The following is a 25,960-nucleotide window of genomic DNA, read 5'->3' on the forward strand; positions in this document are numbered from 1 at the left end:
TTCACCGCAAAACCGAGCCGGGAGGAAGCAAAGCCTGTCTTGTTCTGCCTTCGACTTTTAGAACTGGAAACGGTACCGCGGTGGTTCCGCGAGGAAACGTACCCGAGGGTCATACGAAAACAAAACTAGCGGTCGAACGATTCAATCTTTCTTTATTTGCTAATCGAAGAAATACAGGATAATAGTATACAGAGATATTATGTACAGATAAAACGCGGAGAGAAAGGGTTTTCGCGGCATTAGGAATTGTGAAGAATTTTGTTGAAAGCGTTGTACGAGGTTTCCAAGTCGAAGATCAGTTGTCTGACCTGCGTGTCGGATAGTTCGTCGGACGCGGACATGTTGTTCAGCGTCTGCAGCCATTCCGCGACCTTCTCTTTACCGTCGAAATCGCTCGGCAGTATGCTCAATCGGTTCATGGTGTCCATCAGATCTCTCAAGTCGGGATGCAGCTGATCCATGGCTTTGATTTCCAGCCGCAGTTTGTCCATCAGCGTTATGAACAAGGACACGATGTCAGCGATGCATTTCGACGTGTTGCCTTTGTCGTCTTTTATCGTGATGGGTCTGTCCTCTTTGATTCTTTCGAGAGCAGCCGGGCAATCCAAACGGAACGCTCTGGCGAAGGCGTCTATGGTGGGGAATTGGTCGCTCTGCACCTGGAACAATTTAGATAAATGTATTATTTACAGATTACATGTACTATTTAGATATACTAAATCAAAAATAAAGAAATTGCGTAGGAGGCTTCGTTTTCAAGAAAATTAAATTTAAATATCAGTCGAGTACACGCTTCCTCAATAAATAACCGATGTTACGGATTTCACTGCAAGATGCTGTTGCGACCATGTTTGTACGTAGTACACTGTCATGGCTTGTTCACTATTGGATGCATTTTCCGTACAAACACGATCGCAACAGCATCTTTTAGTGCAATCTGTGACATTGGTTGTTTATTAGGGAGGAGACTTGTTTCCAGGATTGCAAGGCTGCGGGATACGTCTTCCCATTCCTCGATAATGCAACGATAGGATTTTTCAGTAGTCAAAAGCTGCAGTTGCCCTCAAAAGTCCTATTTTTACGTTTACAAGGGGTAATATGTATTATTTGGAAGTATTATATAACCCTTTGCGGTCGGAAAATTTCGCTGATGGGAGTACCAGCAGCTCGGAGCAAATTTAATTAATTTTAATTTAATATTTTTGCTTCTCGTCAACGCCTTTACTATTCTCTGTGTCACTGTCAATTCTTGGTACATTGATTCTCTTATGAGGAATTATGTCATCGTCACTACTATCACTTTCATTGTTACGTACTAAATTGGGCATTGAATTGTTCATATTTTCATTATATTCTTCAACTTTCAACCCATCGTCACTACTCTCTACATCTTGAAAATCATTCCTAAACTCTTCCATTTTTGGGAATTACACTGTTTATTTCGTAAATTTTTAACACAAATTTTATGATATATATATACTTTTTGATCATAAAATAACGTGAGCAACATGCAGTGTAGCTAGCTTTTTACCGATCTCAATGTTTCTCGAGAGCTCATTCGATACTGACTGCCCGGCAATTTCTCCCTTCCAACGACAAACATTGAATGCAGTAGGTTGATCTAAACATTTGAATCTGGCATCGGGAGGATCGTTGTCTTTCATTATCGCTAGCTTTGTACGCCGTGCTGCGTGCCAGGCGATCAGGAAAGACATCATGCCGCCGCAGTGGTGGCACCGACTTCTACAATGATTTGCGAATGCCGCCACTGTGGCGGCATCGACCGCAAAGGGTTAACTGCACATGTAGCTATTTTTATAAAGCTGCGACAGCCACATGCTGCCGAATAATGCAAATTATGCCTCGTAAACGTAGAAATAGAACTTTTGAGAGAGACAGTGGTCTAGATTGATATTTTTTCTAGTCGAGATCTTATCGAGAAGTAAGAAGGCACATCCTGTACCCTTGCAATCCTGGAAACGAGTTTACATCTTTAACACAACAAAATTATTAAAAAAAAATTAGTATACCTGTTTGAAAGCGGCTCTGTATTGCACCAACAGTTTGCTGCAAGCTGCCGTGTATTCCTTTGGCGTGACACAGTCCCTGATGTAGGCCTTCTCCAGATGTTGCAATGTGTTTACAACGGCATACAAGTCCGCTTGATTATCGTGCTTCTCTCGTTCTCTGGCATTCTTGTACAGCTTCACCTCTTCGTACAGCTCGGGTCGTTCCTGAGCTATCGACATTGTTGTTCGCTGCGCCAATCGAACGTCTGAAGTCTAAAATAAGTACGTCGTTAAACGTCAAAAGTTTTAGGTTAGAATCGCCAAGCGCTCTATCACCAATTATGTACAATTGCAGGTATCGATGAACGGTACGGGAATTTTTCATAGCGTTCCGTAGCGTTATAGTATTTAATAATTAATAGCGCAACTAATCGTGTGGCAATTAATCTTGCACAGACCTTACGCCGTTCTAATTGTTTAAAATGACCGTTCAACTTACGTGAAAGTGAAAGCAACAAATAGTCCTCGATTCGATTTACAATTTATTTCGTTGTTTGGAATGCAACACTCGACGTAATTGATATTGTTATGTCAACTCTAAATATGAGCGAACACGAACGACATCTACAATCTATTTACAACAACAATGTCATACGCAGTGCTTCGATTGGCGGACCCAAGACATGACATCGGTTGCCCCGCGGCCCCGCGGCCCCGCGCTGTCATTAGTATAATGAGAGTGAAAGAGAACACATATCACACACACGTGCTTTTCCGAGACGCTGGAAGTACCAAGTGTACAAGTGTACAACACAATATGGTGACCGTCACGTGGTGAGTACCGTTCTCTTGTTTTATCCTCTCGATAGATATCAAGATTATTTATTTGGATTTTCATTACTTTTAAAATTTATTTCTCACCGATTTCAATTTTTTCTCGAATCGTGTCGTTGCCTCCTCGCTATAATTTCCTCTTGTGTCACGTCGATCGATTGAATTTAAACGAATTTGTTCTTTCTGTTACAGAGTCCAAGGACTAGCATTTATTTAGTGTTGCTAGGTCAAGGCTGGTCTTCCACTGTCTTCCACTGTCTTCCACTCTATTATGGTGCCACAGTCGTGCGGAATATCAAGCGGTTTTAATAATTAAAATAAATAAAGATTAAATTAAGAAATTTGTACGTAATTTTTTACACACTCTATATGTACACAGTTAAAATTGTATCGTACACAGTAATAAATAAAGAATATTTTTACAAATTATTGTGTTCTAATTTTTCCCAACTTGTGTAGAACTCCAAAACTCCCGAAAATCATTTGGAAACTTTGAAAACTCTATTTTTCGACTGTCTCACTCGACGTTGAGTTGTACTACTGAATTTCGTGCCACCTCCTTCGATATCATGTGCTCCTGATACTTTCTCAATTTTCGAGATTTTTAAAAATTTTCGGCCGTCTGACTTGTCGCTGACTTATACTACTGATTTTCGTGCCACCTCCTTCGATATCATGTGCTCCTGATACTTTCTCAATTTTTGAGATTTTTAAAAATTTTCGGCCGTCTGACTTGTCGTTGACTTATACTACTGAATTTAGTGCCACCTCCTTCGATATCATGTTCTCCTGATACTTTCTCAATTTTCGAGATTTTCAAAAATTTTCGCCCGTCTGACTTATCGTTGAGTTGTACTACTGAATTTTCGAAATTTTTCGGGCGTCTGGCTTGACGTTGACTTGTACTACTGAAATTTCGGATACCTCCTTCGACATCATGTTCTCCTAATACTTTCTCAATTTTCGAGGAAATTTTTCGAAAATCTCGAAAAATTGAACTTTGTATTAGGAGAACATGATATCGAAGGAGGTATCCGAAATTTCAGTAGTACAAGTCAACGTCAAGTCAGAGGCCCGAAAAATTTCGAAAATTCAGTAGTATAAGTCAACGACAAGTCAGACGCCCGAAAATTTTCGAAAATCTCGAAAATTGAGAAAGTATCAGGAGCACATGATATCGAAGGAGGTGGCACGAAAATCAGTAGTATAAGTCAGCGACAAGTCAGACGGCCGAAAATTTTTTAAAATCTCGAAAATTGAGAAAGTATCAGGAGCACATGATACCGAAGGAGGTGGCACGAAAATCAGTAGTATAAGTCAGCGACAAGTCAGACGGCCGAAAATTTTTAAAGTCTCGAAAATTGAGAAAGTATCAGGAGCACATGATACCGAAGGAGGTGGCACGAAAATCAGTAGTATAAGTCAGCGACAAGTCAGACGGCCGAAAATTTTTAAAGTCTCGAAAATTGAGAAAGTATCAGGAGCACATGATGTCGAAGGAGGTGGCACTAATTTCAGTAGTACAACTCAACCATAAGTCAGACGGCCGAAAATTTTTAAAAATCTCGAAAATTGAGAAAGTATCAGGAGCACATGATACCGAAGGAGGTGGCACGAAATTCAGTAGTATAAGTCAACCACAAGCCAGACGCTCGAAAATTTTTGATTTTCAAAGTTTCTATTTTTGTATTTCCAAATAACTCAACGACAAGTCGGAAGTTCGGAAAAATGGATGGTTCTCAATAAATATATACACAGATACTCTTTGTTAAACATTGTCTTTATTTATTCATTGCAGATTCATACATGAAATGTTCGTACTGTACGTGTACATAACTTATATTTGAAACATTTATAACAAGAATGTAGACTAGCTCGGAGAGACTCGGCACATCGTCAAGACTTTTAGTGTAATACTGCAGTACAGGGGGGGGGAAGATCCAGACAATTATATTAGAAGATCATCAGTCCACTGCTATACATTATACTGCTATACTTCGCTTGTGCTGCGGCTGCTGATGGATGGACAAACCCTCTAGCTAGCACCACTTGCTGCAAATGCTCGAGACACTGTAATGATAATCACTGTTGTCAGTGTTGCCTTGTTTTTATTTTAAACCATCGCATACAAGTATTATTTGTATACATCAAACGTACTGGAACTCAATTTAAATTGAGTTATAATTATTCTAATTATGAGGAATAATTCCTCGTTAGCATGGACTAGAACTCAGTTTACTGCGTTAGTGTACGGAAATATTCACTAACACTCGATCGTGGTACTTTGTATAGGGGCAGTTGGGGATAGCTAACAGTTATAGTAAAATGTCACGATCCAGACCATTGTGTTCGGCTGTTCAAGGCTGTATATCACGGTGGTGGAGTGGTTACTCCAAATAATTTTAATTTCGTCAATTTTCAAATGTCCATCTTTTTAAAAAGAGATTCGAGAAGGGGACACTAGGGGCTAATACCCCCCCCCCCTCATGTAAATTTTTAAATAATTATTAACTGTACACGTGTCAAAATGTTTGAAGTTATAGTTGAGAATAAGGATTTGAACGACCGGCAATAATTCTTTAATCCGAGACCAAATTCGATGAAAAATTAGCGTATAAAGAAACTAATTGCTTTCATTTACCTGTTGCCAGAATCCCTATAGAGTATAGAGATGCTCTCCATTTTCCTGAATGTTTAACAGTACATAAATCTGGTTCCATGTTGTTTCACGTTGATTAGGTGATGCTACAAAGATTGTTAGTAACGAACAGCAATATTGAGGGTAATCAAATAGAACGTATAAGTAGCAAAGACATTATTCTGATATATTTTATGTATGTTTACAGTCAATATTTTATAGTACAGAAAAGTCGTATGCTCCGCAACAAGTTTTAACACATTTCAACGCGCTCAATCGATGGTATACAATCGATGGATGAATTCCTTTTCCTACGTTATATTCGAAAAGCTACAAAGTTTTCTGTGTAATTTTTCCGTAATTATATTATATTATGTTGTATTATAGTAATAGTCCTCAGATTTGAAATGTACGAATGTATGCACGCAAGTAGGTAACATAGATTTGTGGGCGCACCTCAAATTAAATGAACCAGCTGTAAACACGACAGAGTACCTTGTGTACTAAGTACACCAAGGCAGTGTCGCTTTTTTTTGACCAGAACGTAAAAATGCTATGCACGATGTAAAAATTTCATTCAGCGCATGAAACCTGGTATCTCTCCACTGTGTACAGAGACAGATGCGCGTAATTTTTCGGCCGTGTATCCTTCCTTTTATAAAATAGATTCCCGACCGATGGTTCTCTCCCCTGCTGGGCCATTTTATTTAACAACATAAAGTATTTCCTTTGTATCGAGTTTCCTTCAATTGTTATTGTTTGTAGGATTTCGAGGTGGCCGGGTTAAAGGCCGTCTACTATCTTCATCCGATCCGTAGGCAACTTCCTCGTCCGATCCGTAAATCACATCCTCGTCAGAATCGTTGATCATAGAAAACGCTGGGTTATCTTTCGTTATCGAGGAATCTAGAAACGACGGAGGCAATACTTTACTCGATGTAACAAATGTAGGTACTGTGAAGAAAGTTTGAGACGACTCACGTTGGCCGTACACTTCCTGGTAGGCGGGCGCATACACGTACGCCATTGTGTACAGATAAAAATTCAAGAGACCGTACAAAGCCATAAATTGGGCAGAAGACCGGTAATAAGTGGTGAGTCGTGAGGCAAAACTGTCTTCGAAAATGCCAGCCCCAAACTGTTGTGCCGTCACGCATCCGCAAAGCGAGAAAACGACTCCGGCGAGCAACGTTAGGAAACGCAAACGGAGATCTGCGGAACGGCAATGGTAAGCAACAGTAAGCAAGTTACTCTATCTATCATCGATTAACCTTCAGTTACTCGCACTCCATTTTCTACGTAACTGTTTACATAGAAAACTTTATTTGACTCAAACATAAATCAATTTTTATTCAGTAAAATAATTCAATGCAAAATAGATATTTGCAGAAACACTGAATTTAACACGTTCCGTGCCGAACCGTTTTTGCTCGATAATTACGCAAGCCTATGTGCTTTGTTCTACTCTGCATTTTTTACAATGCCTCCTTCTTTTGGTGGAAATGTGTTCTACAGTGTTCAACTTATTATGAAATATATGTTCTTAGCGCATTAAATAAATATGTCACTATCGGTGGTACACGTGGCAAGGAACGTGTTAATGTTTTAAGATGGTAAGTACTATATGCGAGTAATTAAAAGTTAATACCGTAGACTTTCGATTGGAAACGTACCAAAGTAAGGCATAGAGCGTAATTCGCTATATGCTCTTAATATTAGGAGCAGCAGGTACGCAATGTAAAAGCCTCCTATCGTGAAGAAGAACACTTTGAAACCCTGAAACAAAGAGTTTCACACATTTTAATAACGATATCATCTGCTGCTGTACCGTTATACTACACACGGTGTCGTACATACATACATAGACTTGGAAACGACAACTTACGAAATAATTCGACGTATCGAGAACGTAATTATACGTGGGATCTTCCAATTCGGTGCAGCGCAGCCACGTTGCCAGTATCAAAGCCGAAAACCACAGTAGACCAACCACCAAAACTTTGGGTAAATAAAACGTGATAAGACGTCTCTCGTTCTGTTCAAATGTACAAGTTATACAATACAAATTGTGTACGTACACACACGCGAATGCACACATACACGCGCAAATGCGCACGTACTATTATAAGTATTGCTATTAACATTACAAACTATAATATTTGATATTAGTTTACGGATACTCAACAACGCAACAAGTCTCGCACCTGTCTCAGACCGTGGTAAACGCATAACCAGAACATTAGAACAGCGCATAGAAATGTCGTCTGCAGAATTGCATCCAACATACCAGGCACCCAGGAGTTCACCAAAAACGTCATAGGGAACAACGGATCTGTAAAAAGAGAGAGATTTAGATATACCGTTCAGCTTTGAATCGGGAACATTCGATACATCACGAAACCTTACTATTGTATAAGATCAGTAGCGGAAGGAGTATGGAAATCCATTTCTGTTCTATCGACCAGTCGTGTAACGGATACTTTCGGAGAGAATGGCCGAACCAACACTAAAAATCAACGAAACTTGCATTATGTATGTACACTATCGCAATTCGTTCTACAGTGTTACGCAAACAGCCAGGTAAGTAGTATAGTATAATGCGAACGAAGCATTAGAACGAATTAACCCTTTGCACTCCGATTTATTTTTCAATTTTGTTGCCCACTACTCCCTACTATTTTAAGTATTTCATTTGAAATTTACTTCAAATGACCTTGACTCCCACTTATTTTAAATAATATTGTTTACTAATGATATCGAATATAGCTCTCAAACTTTATTGTAATTTATATTTGTTTTTAACTACGAAAAATACGTATTAAATAAATAAAGGAAGAACCAAATACATATAAAAACACGTTTCATTTACATTTTCCTTTCTCCGATGTCGAGTCACACTCGACAAAGGAATGCAAAGGGTTAAAAGAAGAATACTTGTGCATCCTTTACCATAATTCCGAACGCGGTTAGCAAGAACATTAGACGAAACCATATTTCAAACTCTGTAAAGTCTGGGTTGTAGTTCTTGAACTGCGAACAGACAGAAACGATTATTCGATACACAATATGTGATCATTATTATGTTGCTTTCGAATCTATCACGATGCAATTTGTTCATTTCGTATAGTGCTTACTGACGTAGAATGTGAGCTCGCGTATGTTATAACGCCGGTGGAAATTCTCAAGCCCGTAGAAATGAACGGTAATTATATAATAAGTGTAGTCGAGGAATCCAAGATGGGCAACCACCAGCTCGTCGCACGTTTGCCTTTCGCAATTCAAACGCCTGGTTCTGTAATTTTTAATAATATACGAACGTATTAGCGACGTCTTCGTTATCGAACAAATGACCAGGGTGTGCGAGAACTCGAAATATCGGGTCGGGTCGGGAGCAGGAGTAATTTCGAGATTCCCGAAAAAGCAGGAATTCTCGAATTTATCGGGATTCCAATTTATTCTTTACTAGGGGGCTGTTCGCTTCGCTCACCAACCCCTGCGGCTTCGCCACTCATAGTTGTTGTGTGACACAACTATTCTATATAATAGAAAGAAAGAAAGAAAAGAAAGATAGATTTATAAATATATTACATATTTAACATAATATAACTGTTCAATTATTATACAAAATTCTTTACATTGAAGGAATATGGTTCACAAATTCTTTTCAAGAGTGACCCAACTCGTCCCGACCCCATGGGGTTCTCGCACACCCCTAGTATTTACCTATTCTGTCCAGTTTCCGAAGATAGCACAGGCACATGTTTATGATCCTCCGTTAGCCCGTCTATCGAGATGCTGATTTGAAAACTTTTGTCGTATCGTTCGTCTGGAAAAGTTGAAAATTACAAATTATACAATTTATGTATTACAGTGTCCACTTGGAATTAGAAATTCGTTATCGAATCCATCATGTCTACGATACCATCGTTGATGGATGTCAGTAACTTTGCGATCACCCATAACTGTTGACTGTACGTCGACAGTGGAGGTGTTGTCACGATGAAAGGACCGGTGGCCATTTTGCTGCTATTCAAGTGAATCTTCTGTTCGCTGATCGACGTGATGGGAGGTCCTACAAGATGGTGAACGGATGAGAGCATGTTGAGAACCAATCTAATGTAAACTACATAGGTTCACATACCTGCAAGTCCGATGAACACCTCTAATATAAAACAGGCAAAGAAGGCGATAAACACCATGACAAACTCCCTCTTGTGCATCGAATATAATCGCATTTGTACTGATCTATAACACCATACATACGTGTATAAGTACATGTATCTGCGATGCATTTATATAGTTACAGGATTTTCTATGAACAATACCTTTCGCATCGGTCATGATGATACGCTGGCGCGATATATTTGTTAAACTCACTGAAAAGATCACTAAACTGGGAAAGAACATTTCGAACTCTGAGATTCCAGCCTGCGGACGGAAGATGATACGAGTATCCTAACCCAGGTTTGTCCATTTTTACATTAACTCTAATATTTTTAGTAATATATATATATATATATATAATATGTTTCTAATTAAACAATATGCTCTCTCGGTCAAGCATCAACATTCTTGGTAATTATTGTTCGCGTCGTTGGTTCCAGCAATTCGACAAATCAAGGGATATGTGTGCATTTGTTTGCCCATTGAAAATATATCGTGATAACATTACTTTACCATTCGGCAACGTGTTTCGATCGACTCTCACGTTCGGTCACTTTGACGTTTTCAGACTGTCTGATTTCAAAAATCCTCGGAAGAAATACGTTATCGTTGTCGAGCACACGTTTGTAGACAAATGAAAAACATCAACTTCGCGTTACGACGTAAAGTAGTACGAAACGACAGACCGTCGGACATTAGTGACGTGACGCGTGGATACTATTGATTTTTCTGGCCGCCATACGATGTTGGGAACATCTAGCTTGCTACCCTTGAAACGTTCAACCACGTTCAACCCTCCAATCGTTCAACATTCGCAGCGTTACGATCGCGATCGCGTGAAAAACTATAATGTATCGTTTCTACTAGAGGTCCCTATTTTGCGTGTGACAAACGAATCCGGATCATAATCCGTGTATTTAATATTAGACATACGGGTGCCCGTGTATTTTAATAACGATGGTATACAACATCAACAGTCGACAAGAATCCGATCGAAAAATAAAAAATGTATCAGGAACACTTATTAAAAGACTGGAAAATATACAAAAAATGCTAGAATATAAAATTCGATAGAATTTAGTAAGATTTTCGTTTGTTTTGGATCTTCAAAGGCTGTTCCTATTTTGATGCCACTTTCTTAAAATTCGTCCATAATAATTGCATAAACATCCGCAATCTACTCATTAATAATACTTAATTCGCGAATACACCGTTCACGGGTTCCGTGTAGATACGCGTGTCCTTTCAGTAAACGTCCGAAATTGTAGCCTTGGACGTTCACGCGTATTTCTGACGACGTGATTCGACTACGTGAAATGGACTAGACTATTGACCGTAATTATATGTATATAATAAAATACAAGTACACAATTTTATCGAAAAATACAATAGAATTTCTTTTTAATTGCTTAGTCCCAATACTTTATTTTTCCATCCCAGCCAGCCGTCGCGAGTCTCGACGGCTCGTGCGGATGCCACAATACGTCGATACATACACCGTCGTGCGCTTTCCATTTTTTGTACAACTTGGTCGTTTTCCAGTCCCAAATATAACATTTGCCGTCCGCGTCGCCCGATACCAGGTAACTGTGAAACATAAAATAAATCAGGTTTGACATGTACACTCATTTCCTGAATACATGCAAAACTATGTACACTCCCGCGTCCATAAATTACCGTGAACACTTACTTATCTTCAACAAAATGGTAATTAAAGAGTACAAGCTTCCAGCTTGATTCTATTGTTTTATTTTGATTAGATGTAGCTCTTATATGATGATATTTGAATGCAAAATTGAATGTATACATATACTATTTGAATAAAATGTTGGAAAGCCAAATCGGAAAACTATTATCCCATTTGAATTTTAAAGATTAGAAAATACAGGGTATTTTGGTCAGATTTGATTTACACGTTCTCTATACAGTAGCAGACAAAAGTTTAAGACCGCTCTAAAGAAGATGATAACTTTTTTAATATTGTACTATACGATTTGAACTTTTTTGGGAAGCTAGAGCAATTAGTTTACTAAAGGATGTGAAAAGAAATTTAAAAAATACGTTTTGTAGATCTGTGTCAATTAAACATATTCTGAAAATTTAAAGATGGTAAAAATTGCAAATTTCCAAGATTTATTGCCGAAAAATATTGCTTCAAAAAATTAGTAAGTACTATTTTCATTTACTAATATAGGTCCTTTAGTAACAACAAATCGTCTGCATCCAAATTTGAATAAGTATCCGGTGACTTATGGACGGGAGTGTATAGGTATAGGTTTGGAATTTTCGAAATAATTAAAAATAAGTTTTCCTTACCTCATATCGGGAGAAAAGTCTAAACCACACGCGTAGCCAGCAACCATATGACCCGTGAATGTCTTCTTACGATTCATCTTAAATCTATTCAATGCGGAAAATATAACTATCTTGTTGTCCATGCTTTGACATGCGAGCCACTTTTGATTAGGTGATGGTGTCACCGCCGGCATAGAGTGCATCGAAGGATCTGCTATATATTTCATGTCGACCGGTATGTCCCTGTATAAAAAGTTTTACAGTTTTAGAGAAGGACAATCTTTTGAAGATCCGCGACGAACAGCGTCGTATCCAGTAAGTCGCATCTTACCATTCCCAAACTCTCAAGCTCTTGTCATCGGAAGTAGTTACGAAACGCCGATTTTCATCTACGAACGTTATCGTGTTTACCGCTCCCAAATGTCTATCATATTCTTGCGTAATTTCGCCGGATCGAGCGTCCCACTGCAATGTAATGTAACGTAATGTAACGTACCCCAGGTAAAAACTTATGACAGCATGTTTTCCGTTCGTATTACTCACACAAATAATCTTCTTGTCGCTGGTACCCGCCACAAATAAATGTTGTTTGTCCGGATCTGGATTAAATTTCACGCAGTATGGAATCTTCCTGTTTGTGAATCGGCTAACGCAAGAGCCAGTTTCAGTGTCCCAAAGTTTCACGTAACGATCGTATCCCGCCGACAAAAATCTCTTTCCGTCATTGTCGAAGCTTATGTCTCTAACGGCTTGGCGATGGCCGTAATACGTTCGGATGCATCTTCTTTCCTTGTACACTTCCCACAGCTATTAATGTTAATAATTAAGTACTGTTTGTTCCATCATACAGTAATGTCCGACTGTAAGACCAGCTGAATGTCCCTACGCTGCCCATTCCATTGGGGGTCATACCCCGCGAGGAGCCAAGAAGCTCGACAAGGACAACCGAATATTATACATACCTTAACTCTGCAATCCATACCACAAGAGAGTAACAAGTGTGCAGTGCGGGGGAACCATCTGATCTGAGAGATACCCTTCGTATGGCCTTCCCAACTGTGAATTTGTGCTTTCGGTAAGAAACATCTATCGGGCGGCGACTCTGATCTCAAATTTACTCCAACATCTTGAGGAGCATGTAAAAATGATCTTCCTTGGTAGTCCACGCTGTCCTTGACTGTAGAAGAATGTTATAATAAATAAATGTTGATTCAAGTTCAATAAAAAAGTAAAGCAATTGTTCGACTATACGTACTATGCAATACTGTCTTTTCTTCCAAGGGTTTCTCCTCCATAGGTTTGCCTCTTCTATTTCTTTTGGCTAATATCTCGTCCAGCTCGGCAGCTTCTTCCTCTGTTGGTTTTATAACGCGTTTCTCGTCTACGTATCCACCCCATGGACCTAAGAATCCCTCTACGTCCGCAGGATTGTCGTTCCTGTGACGTTTTCTTTTGTCTGCTGGTCTCAGGGTTGTACTTTCGAATACAGTTTTCCCACCTAATTCTTCCGCTGTTTCTTTCGCTCCGATAATTGTTCTGCCTTCTTCGGCGCTTCCATCTACTGTCGGGTCCAATGCATAGCCTGCAAGAAATATTTTTTATTCAGATGCAACCTGTACCAACGTGTGTATTAGATTATATAATACAGTAAGTGCCCAGTTTCGTTTTACATGAGTTTATGGATACACCAATTCTTAGAAGCAAATCAGAATTGTTTGAAATTCAGTTTTTGATTGCCAGAATGGGAGTTCTGTCTGTAGATATGTGATAGAAGCAAAGATAAGTGTTCGCTTGTGTACAGCGTAGGCATTCAGCAATTTATAAGTGATAAATTTTCCATGAACATAGTTTGTTTATTTGAACTTTCTTTTTAAACGAGTACATACATGCAGTATGTACAAAGAAGATCGTACTAATAACTTTTCAGCGGTGGCACTTAGGCACTATTCGATTTATGCAGTATTTCGACTTATGTGAAAAGCACTGGAACGAAGTAACCACGTAAGTCGAAGTCTTACTGTATCGTATTGCTTATTTCTAATGTGTATGTACATGTATATGCGCAGGTATACATACCATAACTGGCAAAAGTTCTTCTTTGATTTTCAAATTGAAATTCGCTTATATGAGCTTTCTCTACGTATCCAGACAGCATATTTTTTACAGCACGCTGCTGTTGTGTTTTGAAAGGATTTTCAGGCCCCACATCTGGCGCAAACAGCTCCTCGTATTTGGGATTGTGCGTAACTTCGTCCACCGTCGAATTTACGTGCCTCACACATAGTTCAGTTCCCTGTAATAGATTCAATCGAACGTTAATGATCATAACGACACTGTGGTGGAAATGTCTCAGAGTAGTTCGCTAATAATTGAGTATGCATTACAGAAAATTTGGATAAACAATTATTACCGTTGGTACCACTTCTGGCGCAGCGCAGACTTGTATTTTCATCGACGATGCTAATTTCTCCATAGGTATCATCGTGGAATCGTGTTTGGCATCAAAGTTGACAGATGCAGAGGAAAAATGGCCGTTCACGTACAACGTGCGCAACAGTGCGCAACCGACTGTGGCCGACTGCGACCGACGTAAACCGACGACGTCCGAATTCCGAACAGTGTTGTTATTGTTAGATCGGGCGGGCTGCGCGCGCATACGCGACGATTCTAGCGTCAGTGAAGTACAAAGTTGGGGTACCTTGGACACCCTGCATAATTTCGCAAAATGTTTTTTTTATGGAAAGGTTCCAGATGCGCAGGGTTTTTGGGGAAGAGCAATTATAGTTGTTCGGTATTACCCACGAAGACTAAGGTACATACTGTCGCATGGTTTAACGATGTTTTGAAGCATTCCGACCGTAGGACTGTAGGACGCACATACGTTCCTGCATTTGATCGCGCATGCGCGTGCAACCCGCCCAATCTAACAACACTGCGTTCGAATTACTCCGTACTCCGAATCGGTCCGATGCCGATGTAAATACTAAATACATACCTAACCTAGGCCTGCGTATCTGCACCTTAGAATATGGTCTAAGTAAGATCTGCGCGGACCTAAAGGACTAAAACTGTGCACGATTCTGAGGAGTTGAGGAAGAGGAGATAAGGCTTCGATATTCAAAGCTTCGATATTCAAAGCTTCGATATCCAAAGACACATCTGATTGTGAGTCAGTGATGCCAGAAATGCGCAACATTTCACGCGCATGCGTGGGGATTAGCCTCAGTATAATAAGATTCTCGATGAAATGGGGTACCTTGAGCACCCCGCAGAATTTTAAAAAAATTTACGTGATTTGATTCTGAAAAATGAATGTATAACAAGTGTATTTGTGTATATTTTGTAACTCGTAGTACACGTCCTGGAGTCTTTTTGTCCGGTACAGATTGTTTCGGTACATTCCTGCCAATATAACTGCCTCAGGGCTCTGCTACCTCACATAGATACGGTACTGTTTGTCGCGCATGCGTGTGAAATGTTGCGCATTTCTAGCATCACTGATCTGAGATCTCAGCACTGCCTGTATAAGTATCGCAGTCTCGCAGGGATCCGATAAAAATATATCGTTTGAATCGATTCCTACTATTTCTTCAATAATAAATAGACTTGTTTGAGGATGGCATGAATGCAGTAGGTCCATTCAAACGATTTCAACACCTATGCTCATAACAACTTTATTTGTTCTTAAACAAGAGAATGTCGTGCTATTTTAGCATGTTCGGCTTCGTTGTTACTCCACTGGGAGAAATGGAGTTAAATGCAAATTTGGCGGAACAAATATGTTTTCGCCGGTATTTACATTGTATCGTATGGCCAAAAAAATATTGTTCACACCTATACATAACAAACGCGCGATTCTCATTTAGACTATAATGAAAAGAATAAAAAAAAAACGTTCGCGTAAATCGTGTGTTTTACAAAACGATGGTTTACAATAAGTACGATAGAGTAATGTATACATATATGTACATATATTAATATAAGGCATAAGGGTTCGTCGAACGCGCGGTTGGAGCACCGATGATCGTCCGCGAGTAATGCTCGGCGACAAGCATACTGGACCCGACAGAAAATAGAAGTAGATACCAGTACATATTGGATTGACAAGAAAGTAATTTTGGTATTTTAAGGTGAAATAGAAAGCCCAATTTTTTTATTCAAGCAATAAATTTTAATAAATTAGATAATTTTCCTTTTGCCCGATGATCTTTTGCCAATAGGAATAAATAAGAAAATATTTTATTGATTAAAATTCGTCGCTTGAATAAAGAAATTCGGTTTTATTTCACCTTCAAATACCGAAATTATTTTCTTGCCAGCCCAATAGATACAGTACAGTGACGCACCCAGGATGTAATCTTGGGGGGGGGGGGGCGAGTTGAACCCAACCCTAGGCTTTGCGTGATGACCTTTTCGTTTTAGCAAAAATATCTATCAACGGTACCCCGGGCTATTCCGCGATTTTAATTTTGGAAGCTAAACATTTTTTTCTTGGGGGGAACTTGGCCCCCTGACTCTCCCCCTGAGTGCGCCACTGATACAGCAGATACCTAAACACCTACCACGCGGGTGGACGTTAAATAAACAAGTCGGAGGCGATTGTGGTGTAAGTACGAGCGAGATCTGTTGGTAGAAACGCGCGCAAATGATAATTATTATCCGGATAAGAGTTACCTATCGCATTTGGTATCTGTTGGACAGGCAACGTAGAGGGGTAACGCGGCGCCGCCGCTATCGCAATACCCGTAGAATTGCTGGGATTGAGGCTGTGCCATCGTCTGTGGTTGTTGCTGTTGCTGTGCACCCGGGGTCAGGAGGGTGTGCATCAGATGCATCGGTTGCACGAACGGCATCATTTGAATGGGAGGAGTTTGGATCGAGGGATGCAGCGGCAGTACGCCGTTACCGCGATCCAGCGTGGATCCGTTGTAAGATCCGACGTAGAGGTCGTGATTGATCTTGCCGGAGTAGGCGCTGCCAGGTCTGAGCATGGACGCGTCTTGAATGCTAGCCGCGGCCATCCTTGCTTCGTCCATCCGACTGGACCATCTCAGTCGACAGATGCAGACCACGATCACGATGATGGCTATGAGCGCGACCACTCCGCCGACGATGCCGATGATCAGAGTGTCGTCCGTTCCTGAACCATTTCCTACGAGACCGGTCTCGAGCACGCGGTCTCGATCATAGTGTTTGTTCCGATCGTTTCGAACGGTGGGTGCGACCGTCCAGATGATTTCTGGTTTGGTGATCGACGAGGGAGTCCTCGACGCGAAATCGGAGGAGCCCGAGGAGGTGGTGTCGGCGCTCTGGCTGGTCCGTAGGTTGTCAGAGTCAGGATCGAGATCGGGATCTATACCAATCTCATCGTCGGTTGCGATGGCGGTGGTGGATACGTTCTCGTCGGATGCTTCGCACGAGAGACGATGCTCGTCGAGGGCGGTGAGGATCGAGCCGGCTAGGCGTGGCGGAGTGACGCAGCGAACGCGAGACGCGAACCGTTGACGATGATGATCGTGTTCGACCGAGCTCGCTCTCAACCACCTCCAGAGTTGCCTGGCGTCGCAGCTGCAGTTGATTGGATTCCTCTCGAGACCTTGGAGAGCAACGGTGCCGGCTCGTTCGTCGAGCGCGGCGAGAACCTGAGCGGAGAGCGTGGGGAACTTGCTGCCGGAAAGATCGAGCAGCAGCTCGGTGGATCGCGGTACCGGGAAGAACAGCGCGGCTGGAATTGACTCGACCGACGTGTTTTTAAGACCAACGGTCAGTTTCGGTACCCGGACGCCGACCAACGAGCTGGACAGCACATTCCGCAGCCTCTCGCCCCTCAGAATCAATTGCCGTAGACGAGGGTGCTTGCTGATCGACAGCTGTTCGTTGCCCACCGAGGAATCTTTGATCTCTATGTCCAACGACTCCAGATTGCGCATTTCCTTTAGGATACCCTGGACGTCGAAGTAGCCCAACTTGGGATAGCTGTGCGCGGACAGGGAGCGGAGCTTGGACAATGGTTTGAAAGCGTTTCTCTCGATTCTGGCACAGCTCGGCAAGCGGGACACGTCGAGGACACGGAGCGCGGTTAATCCGTCGAAGCTGGTCTCGTTGACGGTTCTCGCGTCGTTCCCCGACAGGTCGAGCCATCGAAGAGAGGGTAGCGCGCGAAACGTCGTCCCCGAGAAGTCGGTCAATCTGTTTCGCGAGAGGTCCAACGTCTCGAGCATGGTGGTCCGTTCGAGCGCGGCAACGTCCACCGTGGCTATGGCATTTCCGGAGAGATTCAGACGCCTGAGGAACGGTGTCTCGAGCCTGCCGAGTCTCTCGATACCGGTGCCGGCTAGATTCAAGCTGCGGAGGATTTTCGTCTCGCCCAGGATCCCCTTGATCGCGTTCTCGCTGAGTGGATTTTCCGATAGATCCAGGTCCTTAACGTTGGTGGCGATGTCGCGGCCGGACACCTCGACCATACGATTTCGCGCGACGTTCAACCGCGACAAGAACGCCGACTGCTTCTGCAGGGTAGCGGCCGGGATCTCCGCGAAACGATTGCCGGAAAGATCGACGCTCTCCACCGCTCGGACTCTGCTCGGATCGAAGATCGTTTCCGGCAGAGACGTCAACCGATTCTCTGCGAGAGAAAGATGCTCGAGACGGAGCAACCCCTCCATCGTTCTCTCGCCGAGCGTCTCGATCTCGTTGCCGGATAGATCGAGCAACTGGAGCTGTGTTGAATTGTGGAAAGCCAGCTCGTCCACCGACTCGATTTCGTTCTCGGCGAGACCGAGGACGCGTAGCCGCGGAATCCGGGAGAACGCGAACTCCGGGACGCGTTTCAACAAGTTCCGGGATAGATCGAACGTCTCCAGGAACTGAAGGGGCCTCGCGTACTCGCCGGGGAACTGGGCCAACCGATTCCCGGAGAGATCGAGACGCCTCAGTCTCGGATGGATCGCGAAAGCTGTCGGAGATAACTGATCGATTCGGTTGCCGGACAAGTCGAGGCTCGTCAAGCCGGTGCCGGTGTCGAAGTATTCTCCGGTGAACAGCGTCAATCTGTTCCCTCGTAGATTCAGCTCGCGCAGGCTCTTCAAACTGGCGAAAGCTGCTTCCTCGATATGCTCTATCCGATTCTCCGACAAATCGATGCTCGACAAGTTTCGATGTTGTCGGAAGGTGCCCGTCTCGATTCTCTCCAAACCGTTGCCGGCCATCGCGATCCTCTCGAGAGACGCCAGGTTCGACAACAGGATCGTCGGCAAGATTCTCAGATCGGTTCGCGACACGTCCAGATCCGTCACCGATGGGGGAAACACCGGCGGAAAGCCTCCGTACAGAGGGTTCGAGCTCAAGTTCAGATACTCTAATCTGTGCAGTCGTTTGAACGTCTCCGGCGAAACTCGAGTCAACTGGTTACCGGCCAGGTTCAGAGACACCAGATTCTCCAGAGGGAGTGGCCCGATCGACGTCAGTCTGTTGCGCGAAACGTCCAGTTTCTCCAACGTGTTCTCCAGCCCGGCGAACGTGCTCGACGAGATCGTCGACAGCAGATTTCCGGACAGTCGTATGTCAACTAGGTTGTCGAACTCGCGGAACGATTCAGCCGGTATCTCTCGCACCAAGTTTCGAGTCAGCGCCAGCGTCCGCAGACCGGCGGCTGTCGCTTTGATCAGCTCGGTCGAGAGCGCGGCGATGCGATTGTACTCTGCGTGGAGATGAGCGAGAGACGGTAGTCTGGTCAGAGCCGCGGCTGGCATCAGCAAAATGTTGTTGTCTTGCAGAGACAACCATTTCAATTTCACCAAGCCCTCGAACGATGATTCCTCGATCTGAAAATTATTAGCTAGCTGGAGTCGTGTGTCGGAAAGTTCAGTGTCAGTCACCGGTGACTGAAAGTTAATATTTTTATTTATCAAAAACCGTGACATGGTATGGAACTCATAAGTTACAACTTCATACGTTTCGAAGACTTTGTTTCGAGCACTTGGAAGACTTCAAAGCTTCGGAACTTCGATACTTCGAAGTTCCCTTCGTTCCTTCGATTCCTTGGAAGCTTCGAAGTGTTCGAAGCTTCGGAAAAGTTACAGCCCTAGTCCAAACGTCCTACGTCCATTCTGTACATTCGAAGAATGTCCCTAGGACTTAAATTTTGGACGTTCTAGAAATGTCCGTTTTTTAGGTTTTACGAATGTCCTTAGGATGTGAATTGTGGACGTTCTAGGAATGAACCATGCGAATGACCAAGATATTCATTGTCTACCACATTTCAATAATGGAACGTGTGATTCTTTGATCAATAAGAAATAGTACGGTTGTTCAACGTTACTGTTCAAAATTCACGTACCGTGCGCAACGCGTTCAAGCTCAAGTCGAGTCTGGTCAGGCTGATCAAGCCGGAAAATGCGTTCACGCCGAGACGTCCGATGTTATTGCGACTTAAATCCAGCACCTGCAGCTCCCTCAACCCCGACAAATGAGCCCTGTCTATGCTCTGTAACATAAATAGATATGTAGACACATACACACCCAAGTAGTCACAGGTAGCCACGTACGTCCCTAAAACGTACGCAGAATGGACGTAGGACGTTTGGACGTGAATCGTACGTTGTAGGGACGTACATGGCTACTTGGGCATGCACTTACAATTGTATGTACATTCGATACTTACGCCAATCAAATTGTTCGAAAGGTTGAGGAATCGGAGATCCGCCAGGAGCCTGATCGCTTCGCTGGGAAATTCTTGAAGAAAATTTACCGAGAGATCCAACTGTAGTAGATTGTAAGCGCCTGAAAATGGAAACGAACAAATGGTCAAGCTCTTGGTCTATCGCTGGTTGATATTGTAATATCTCATACCCTCGAACGCGTCGCTGTTGAAGCGGCCAAGATCGTTGCGAGAAAGATTGAGAAGGAGCAAACGTTCGAGTCCGAAGAAGGCACCGTCTTCTATGTGGGACAGCTCGTTGTCGCTGAGATCCAAGCGCAGCAACGATCCGCCGATCGACGAGAACGCGCCTCGTGGAAGCGATCCTGTGGACATGCATTTGCGGTTAAGAATCGTTCGCATTCATTCAATATTTATAATGCATACAATCGTGCATGTATATCAATATTGTGCATGTATATCAATATTGTGCATGCATATCAATATTGTGCATGCATATCAATATTGTGCATGCATATCAATATTGTGCATGCATATCAATATTGTGCATGCATATCAATATTGTGCATGCATATCAATATTGTGCATGCATATCAATATTGTGCATGCATATCAATATTGTGCATGCATATCAATATTGTGCATGCATATCAATATTGTGCATGCATATCAATATTGTGCATGCATATCAATATTGTGCATGCATATCAATATTGTGCATGTATATCAATATTGTGCATGTATATCAATATTGTGCATGTATATCAATATTGTGCATGTATATCAATATTGTGCATACATATCAATATTGTGCATACATATCAATATTGTGCATACATATCAATATTGTGCATACATATCAATATTGTGCATACATATCAATATTGTGCATGCATATCAATATTGTGCATGCATATCAATATTGTGCATGTATATCAATATTGTGCATACATATCAATATTGTGCATACATATCAATATTGTGCATACATATCAATATTGTGCATACATATCAATATTGTGGGTACAATACATGCAAGGCATTCGACTACAGGCGGGCGAAAATGTGGGAGAAAGGGGTGGTTCTCCATGAAAATATAAGATGAGAATGAAGAATTATGAAAGATCCCCTAAAATGCCACAACCCGACTAACAGTGGTATACGTCACGCGAGTACATCTCTGTCATTTGATACACGACTGTTGGTCGGATTGCTGCATTTTAGGGATATTTTGAATTATTACTAACTAAAAGACGCAGCCGAACTCATAATTTTTTAATTTTTCACTTCCGTCTTATATTGTCATGGAGAATCACCCCTTAAATTTTCTTCCATGTATAGTCAAACACCCTGTAGATGTATGCATACACTGTATACCCTAGTAGTTAGTGAGCCAACCATTGCGCGACAATAACAAATTGAAAAAAATCAATTTGGAACATAATAATCAACAAGTTTGTAATTGTAGTAACGTTTCTAACGTCTGTAAACCGTACGTTATTTAAATGTTGGTAAACATTAAACATTGATTGGGCCAATGTAGTATATTATCATACGTAAATTTCTTGTTAATTGACCAACTGTAATATTGGGTTGGCAAATAAGTTCGTTCGGTTTTCGTGATTTATTCCACTCTAAAAAACCGAACGAACTTATTTGCCAACCCAATAATTCTAGGCCCAACGTTGAATATTCGTTGGGAGTAAATTTTCATAAATTCTATCCCAACCTTTGACCGCTGTTGGTCAATCACAAATGCTACTAGGGTACTGTACAGGCACAGTAGGCGTTTGACGACGCGAGACACGCACCGACAACGTTCCCGCTCAAGGAGAGCACTCGAATGGAATTCGGTCCCTTCAAGGACGCCGTCGGCACCGTGGCAATCTCGTTCCTGTCGAGGTAGAGTTGCTCGAGACTCTCGCATCCTTTGAACATTCCTTCCTCGACGCTTCTGAGACCGTTTCCGCTGAGATCGAGCAGCTTCAACCGTCTCAATCCATGAAACTCGTTGCTCGAGAATATCGGATTCAAGCTGTCTCCTAAAAGGTTGTCGGCCAGCCTAAGTTCCTCCAGGTGAGGTTGCGCTTCGAGCAACCGATCCATCAGCTTGCGAATCGAGTTGCTGGACAGATCGAGCTTCTTCAGCCGTAGACCCGACCCGATCAGATCTCCCGGCAGCGTTTGATATCCGGCGTTTCGCTGGCGGATCGACACGATCGGCTGGCCTCGCAAGCTTTCGACCGTGTCCCGCGAAAACACCGCCCCGTCGCAGTTCACCCCTATCGTACGACCGGCTCCGGTCGATTCCGTCAAAACCAAGCATTCGCAGGGAATCTGAAGATCCCGTTTCACCTCGACGCACGGCTCCCATCCTTCGAATTCGGCTTCGACGTGCTGCGCCGGCAGAACGGCCGTGGCCGCGAGCACGACGATAATCCTATACAATCTAGAAAGAAAGAAAACTGTGAAAGAACAACAAGGATCTCCTCCTTCTCCTACGTCACCGTTTTCGATCGTCGCGAATAAGAAAGAGGAAAGGCGACGCAAGGATACGCGGCTCGATCTTGGGACCACGCGACTGTCTGCGTGTAACGGTGGTTTCGTTCGGTGCATCGACGGACACACACGGTGAAACCTGTTTCACGCAAATACTTAAACGGCCGCGTTCCGTTCTTTTTCTCGGAGCGAACGGGATCTACCGAAGACGCGCGCCGCTCTCTACCGACTATCTACGCAATCTCTCCAGTTTTCCTCCGTTTATTCAGAATTCCGTTCCGTTTCGAAGCGATGGACCGATCAAATTCGTTGTGGTCCCCCCCACATTCACTAGAATCGAGGAAGAGAAGGCTAGAAGACGTATTTTCGAATCGAAATTTCTCTCGGCTCGATAAACTTACGCGTTGATCATTTTGCTTGGTCCGCGCAAAGATTGTATCCTATCCGTACTCGCATCCGGATTCGCATTCGCATCCGCATCCGCATCGGCATCCACATCCGTATCCGCATCTGTAGTCGTCGCGTTCACACCGTTCTATCGGCTGTCACTCGTGATCCTGATCCACATTACTCGACGATCGACCACGTCACCGATTCGGACATTTATCCGAGAATTCTAGCAGAGATGCTCTTCATGGTCCCGTTGCGACTCGTTACTCGCGGTCCAAGGAGAAACGTCCTCGACTGGTAGCGCGCGCGCTTACGTACTCACTTGCCTCGCCTTCTTCTTTCCTTTCTCCTTTCTCTTATCTCCTATTTTATTTTTGCTCCGCAGCTACGAGAATAAACAACGACTCGCTCGCGGAGAGAGCCACGGAGTCCATGGAGATATTGATGTACCGATGTCGATCTTGTTCGCGACCGATACTCGCGAAAGGACACTGAGGAACACTGCGAAGGGAACGCGGCGCGCGTCTCGACATTCGGAAACTGAGAGAGTTCGAGCAGCCGTTACCTCGAGCAATGGAATATCGTAATGGATGGGAAAGGAGGGGATCTACGCGAGATCAACGTGTACCCCCTGCCCTTCTCCACAGATTTGCCAACTCGGACTCGCGCTTGGACTCGAGCTTGGACATAACGGGGTTTCCGCGCGGCTCTATACTCTATACCCATACTCTCGAGCAACCACCGTGTAAATACTTACACCGCGTGAACCGCTCGTGGGAAGGGGAAAGCTCCTTCGCAGCTCGCAACACACAGCGAATATACGCATCCGCGAATCTATTCTGTACCTACCTATGTACCTATCCACGGCTCTACGGATGCATGCGTTCATTGTCTTATGCACCTCGAGCAAGGATGGACTGCAATAGTAGATTCAACGTCTCGCAGATTTTTCTTGAGAGAATGTGATCAGAGAATGAGAGTCCGCTTCCTTATCGACGACGGAAGAACGGGTCGCTTCCTTATCGACGCACAGTGGTTCAGAATTCGGTTTCAACTTCGTCGAAAACACTAAAAAATGAATGAAACTTGAGATACTATTGAAGACTGCTAGCACCGACGAGATACTAGCCGTCTCCTAGCAGATGACGGTCGCGCGTGAACACTCACACACCGCTAGAGTACTCTCACACACCGCTAGACCACGTATACGTACGCGAGAATTGCTAGGATCAGGGAAATGCGTTCTGATTTCTCGATAATGCAAAGACGGGAGTTTTTATTAGTCAAAATCGCTAGATAAAAGATCAATCTAGCGCGCTGTTTGCTTCAAAAGTCGTTCTTTTACGTTTCCGAGCAATGATTTTGCAATATTCGGCTGCATGTTGCCCGTCGCATGTTGCCCGTCAGATGGCACTGCAGTCACGCCGGCGTACTAGCCTCTCCGACGGGCAACATGCAGCCGAATATTGCAAAATCATTGCTCGGAAACGTAAAAGAACGACTTTTGAAGCAAACAGCGAACTAGATTGATCTTTCATCTAGCGATTTTGACTAATAAAAACCCCCGTCTTTGCATTATCGAGAAATCAGAAGGCATTTCCCTGATCCTAGCAATTCTCGCGTACGTATACGTGGTCTAGCGGTGTGTGAGTGTACTCTAGCGGTGTGTGAGTGTTCACGCGCGACCGTCATCTGCTAGGAGACGGCCCCTTAACTAAATAGAACCAGGCGATATATGACATTGTTCACGCCCGGGGCGAACCAACTTGAATGATACATATGTTTTGATCTGAAGGAAGGTAAAACTGCAAAATGTTGTGGAAGACAATAGGTATAGGAATAGAATTTATTGAAAAATCAACATATTTATTAAATGTGCAGCTATTAGCTCGATATTATATCCTTTATTCATAAGACACTAAAAGTTCTTACAGATAGAGGATAATACCGATTGCCCAGGTCTCACCACTAGGAGGTTGCTGCACAAGAGACCCGAAAGGGAGTCAGAACGAATGCAATATTCCTTCTGGCTCCCTTTCTTACAACGACAGACTTATAGTAAATTACGCAAGTATGTCGAGTAATTATCGCGGGGCAAAAGGTGTGAATCGGAGAAGAAGTAACTGTAGATGACCTCTAGTCCACCTCTGGTCCACCTCTGGTCCCTCCGGTCCTCCTGGCGCTCCTGGTCCCGCAGCACGTCCGCTCACGCCGCTCCCCCCGCCCCGACTGACTGACTGACGGAGAGCTCTCGCCGAGCCGCCGAGCTCGAGCGGCGCCCCCCACTCCGCCGAATATCGATCGATGTCGATCGCCGTGACAATTATTGAAAAATTTATTATTTCCAGCTGGTTAATGTTTATAACAATTCTATTTTACAGCGATGTCCACAAGTAATCCCTTGGCTATCTGACCACCTAATTTTTTAGTCAAAGTGGCTAATAGTTTTCGTCATACGGAATAACTTTTAAA

At 43.1% G+C, this 25,960-nt stretch overlaps 4 protein-coding genes across 6 annotated transcripts; all 4 read right to left on the reverse strand.

Annotated features, from left to right (window-relative positions):
• Positions 1 to 135: 135 nt before the first annotated feature.
• On the reverse strand, positions 136 to 3,077 carry Vps28 (vacuolar protein sorting 28). 2 transcript variants are annotated; one of them, XM_076440108.1, is made up of 3 exons: positions 2,931 to 3,077; positions 2,031 to 2,282; positions 136 to 659 (listed from the first exon to the last, which is right to left on the reverse strand). In XM_076440108.1, the coding sequence occupies exons 2-3, from the start codon at positions 2,247 to 2,249 to the stop codon at positions 240 to 242; spliced, it is 639 nt and encodes a 212-aa protein (XP_076296223.1). In that variant the 5' UTR covers positions 2,250 to 2,282; positions 2,931 to 3,077; the 3' UTR covers positions 136 to 239. The 2 variants fall into 2 exon arrangements, with proteins under 2 accessions (XP_076296223.1, XP_076296221.1); XM_076440106.1 differs by lacking the exon at positions 2,931 to 3,077 and adding an exon at positions 2,509 to 2,702.
• Positions 3,078 to 5,647: 2,570 nt separating this feature from the next.
• Positions 5,648 to 10,300, reverse strand: LOC143217328 (transmembrane protein 181-like). 2 transcript variants are annotated; one of them, XM_076441481.1, is made up of 13 exons: positions 10,159 to 10,300; positions 9,807 to 9,874; positions 9,623 to 9,726; positions 9,404 to 9,553; positions 9,205 to 9,307; positions 8,620 to 8,773; positions 8,431 to 8,511; positions 7,888 to 7,987; positions 7,686 to 7,813; positions 7,367 to 7,516; positions 7,155 to 7,257; positions 6,463 to 6,693; positions 5,648 to 6,387 (listed from the first exon to the last, which is right to left on the reverse strand). In XM_076441481.1, the coding sequence occupies exons 1-13, from the start codon at positions 10,159 to 10,161 to the stop codon at positions 6,227 to 6,229; spliced, it is 1,536 nt and encodes a 511-aa protein (XP_076297596.1). In that variant the 5' UTR covers positions 10,162 to 10,300; the 3' UTR covers positions 5,648 to 6,226. The 2 variants fall into 2 exon arrangements, with proteins under 2 accessions (XP_076297596.1, XP_076297595.1); XM_076441480.1 differs by lacking the exon at positions 10,159 to 10,300 and having other exon boundaries at positions 9,807 to 10,073.
• LOC143217326 (pre-mRNA-processing factor 17-like) lies at positions 10,216 to 14,611 on the reverse strand. Its single transcript, XM_076441478.1, has 8 exons — positions 14,351 to 14,611; positions 14,017 to 14,233; positions 13,196 to 13,522; positions 12,903 to 13,117; positions 12,484 to 12,747; positions 12,272 to 12,405; positions 11,962 to 12,183; positions 10,216 to 11,232 (listed from the first exon to the last, which is right to left on the reverse strand). Exons 1-8 carry the CDS (start codon positions 14,594 to 14,596, stop codon positions 11,055 to 11,057), a joined length of 1,803 nt encoding a protein of 600 aa, XP_076297593.1. The 5' UTR covers positions 14,597 to 14,611; the 3' UTR covers positions 10,216 to 11,054.
• Positions 14,612 to 15,246: 635 nt separating this feature from the next.
• Positions 15,247 to 24,221, reverse strand: LOC143217323 (uncharacterized). The gene is made up of 6 exons (XM_076441466.1): positions 23,500 to 24,221; positions 22,411 to 23,048; positions 20,791 to 20,964; positions 20,603 to 20,721; positions 20,279 to 20,425; positions 15,247 to 19,763 (listed from the first exon to the last, which is right to left on the reverse strand). The coding sequence occupies exons 1-6, from the start codon at positions 23,508 to 23,510 to the stop codon at positions 16,611 to 16,613; spliced, it is 4,242 nt and encodes a 1,413-aa protein (XP_076297581.1). The 5' UTR covers positions 23,511 to 24,221; the 3' UTR covers positions 15,247 to 16,610.
• Positions 24,222 to 25,960: the final 1,739 nt, after the last annotated feature.

The sequence above is a fragment of the Lasioglossum baleicum genome, chromosome 16 (assembly GCF_051020765.1).
Source record: "Lasioglossum baleicum chromosome 16, iyLasBale1, whole genome shotgun sequence".
NCBI lineage: Eukaryota > Metazoa > Arthropoda > Insecta > Hymenoptera > Halictidae > Lasioglossum > Lasioglossum baleicum.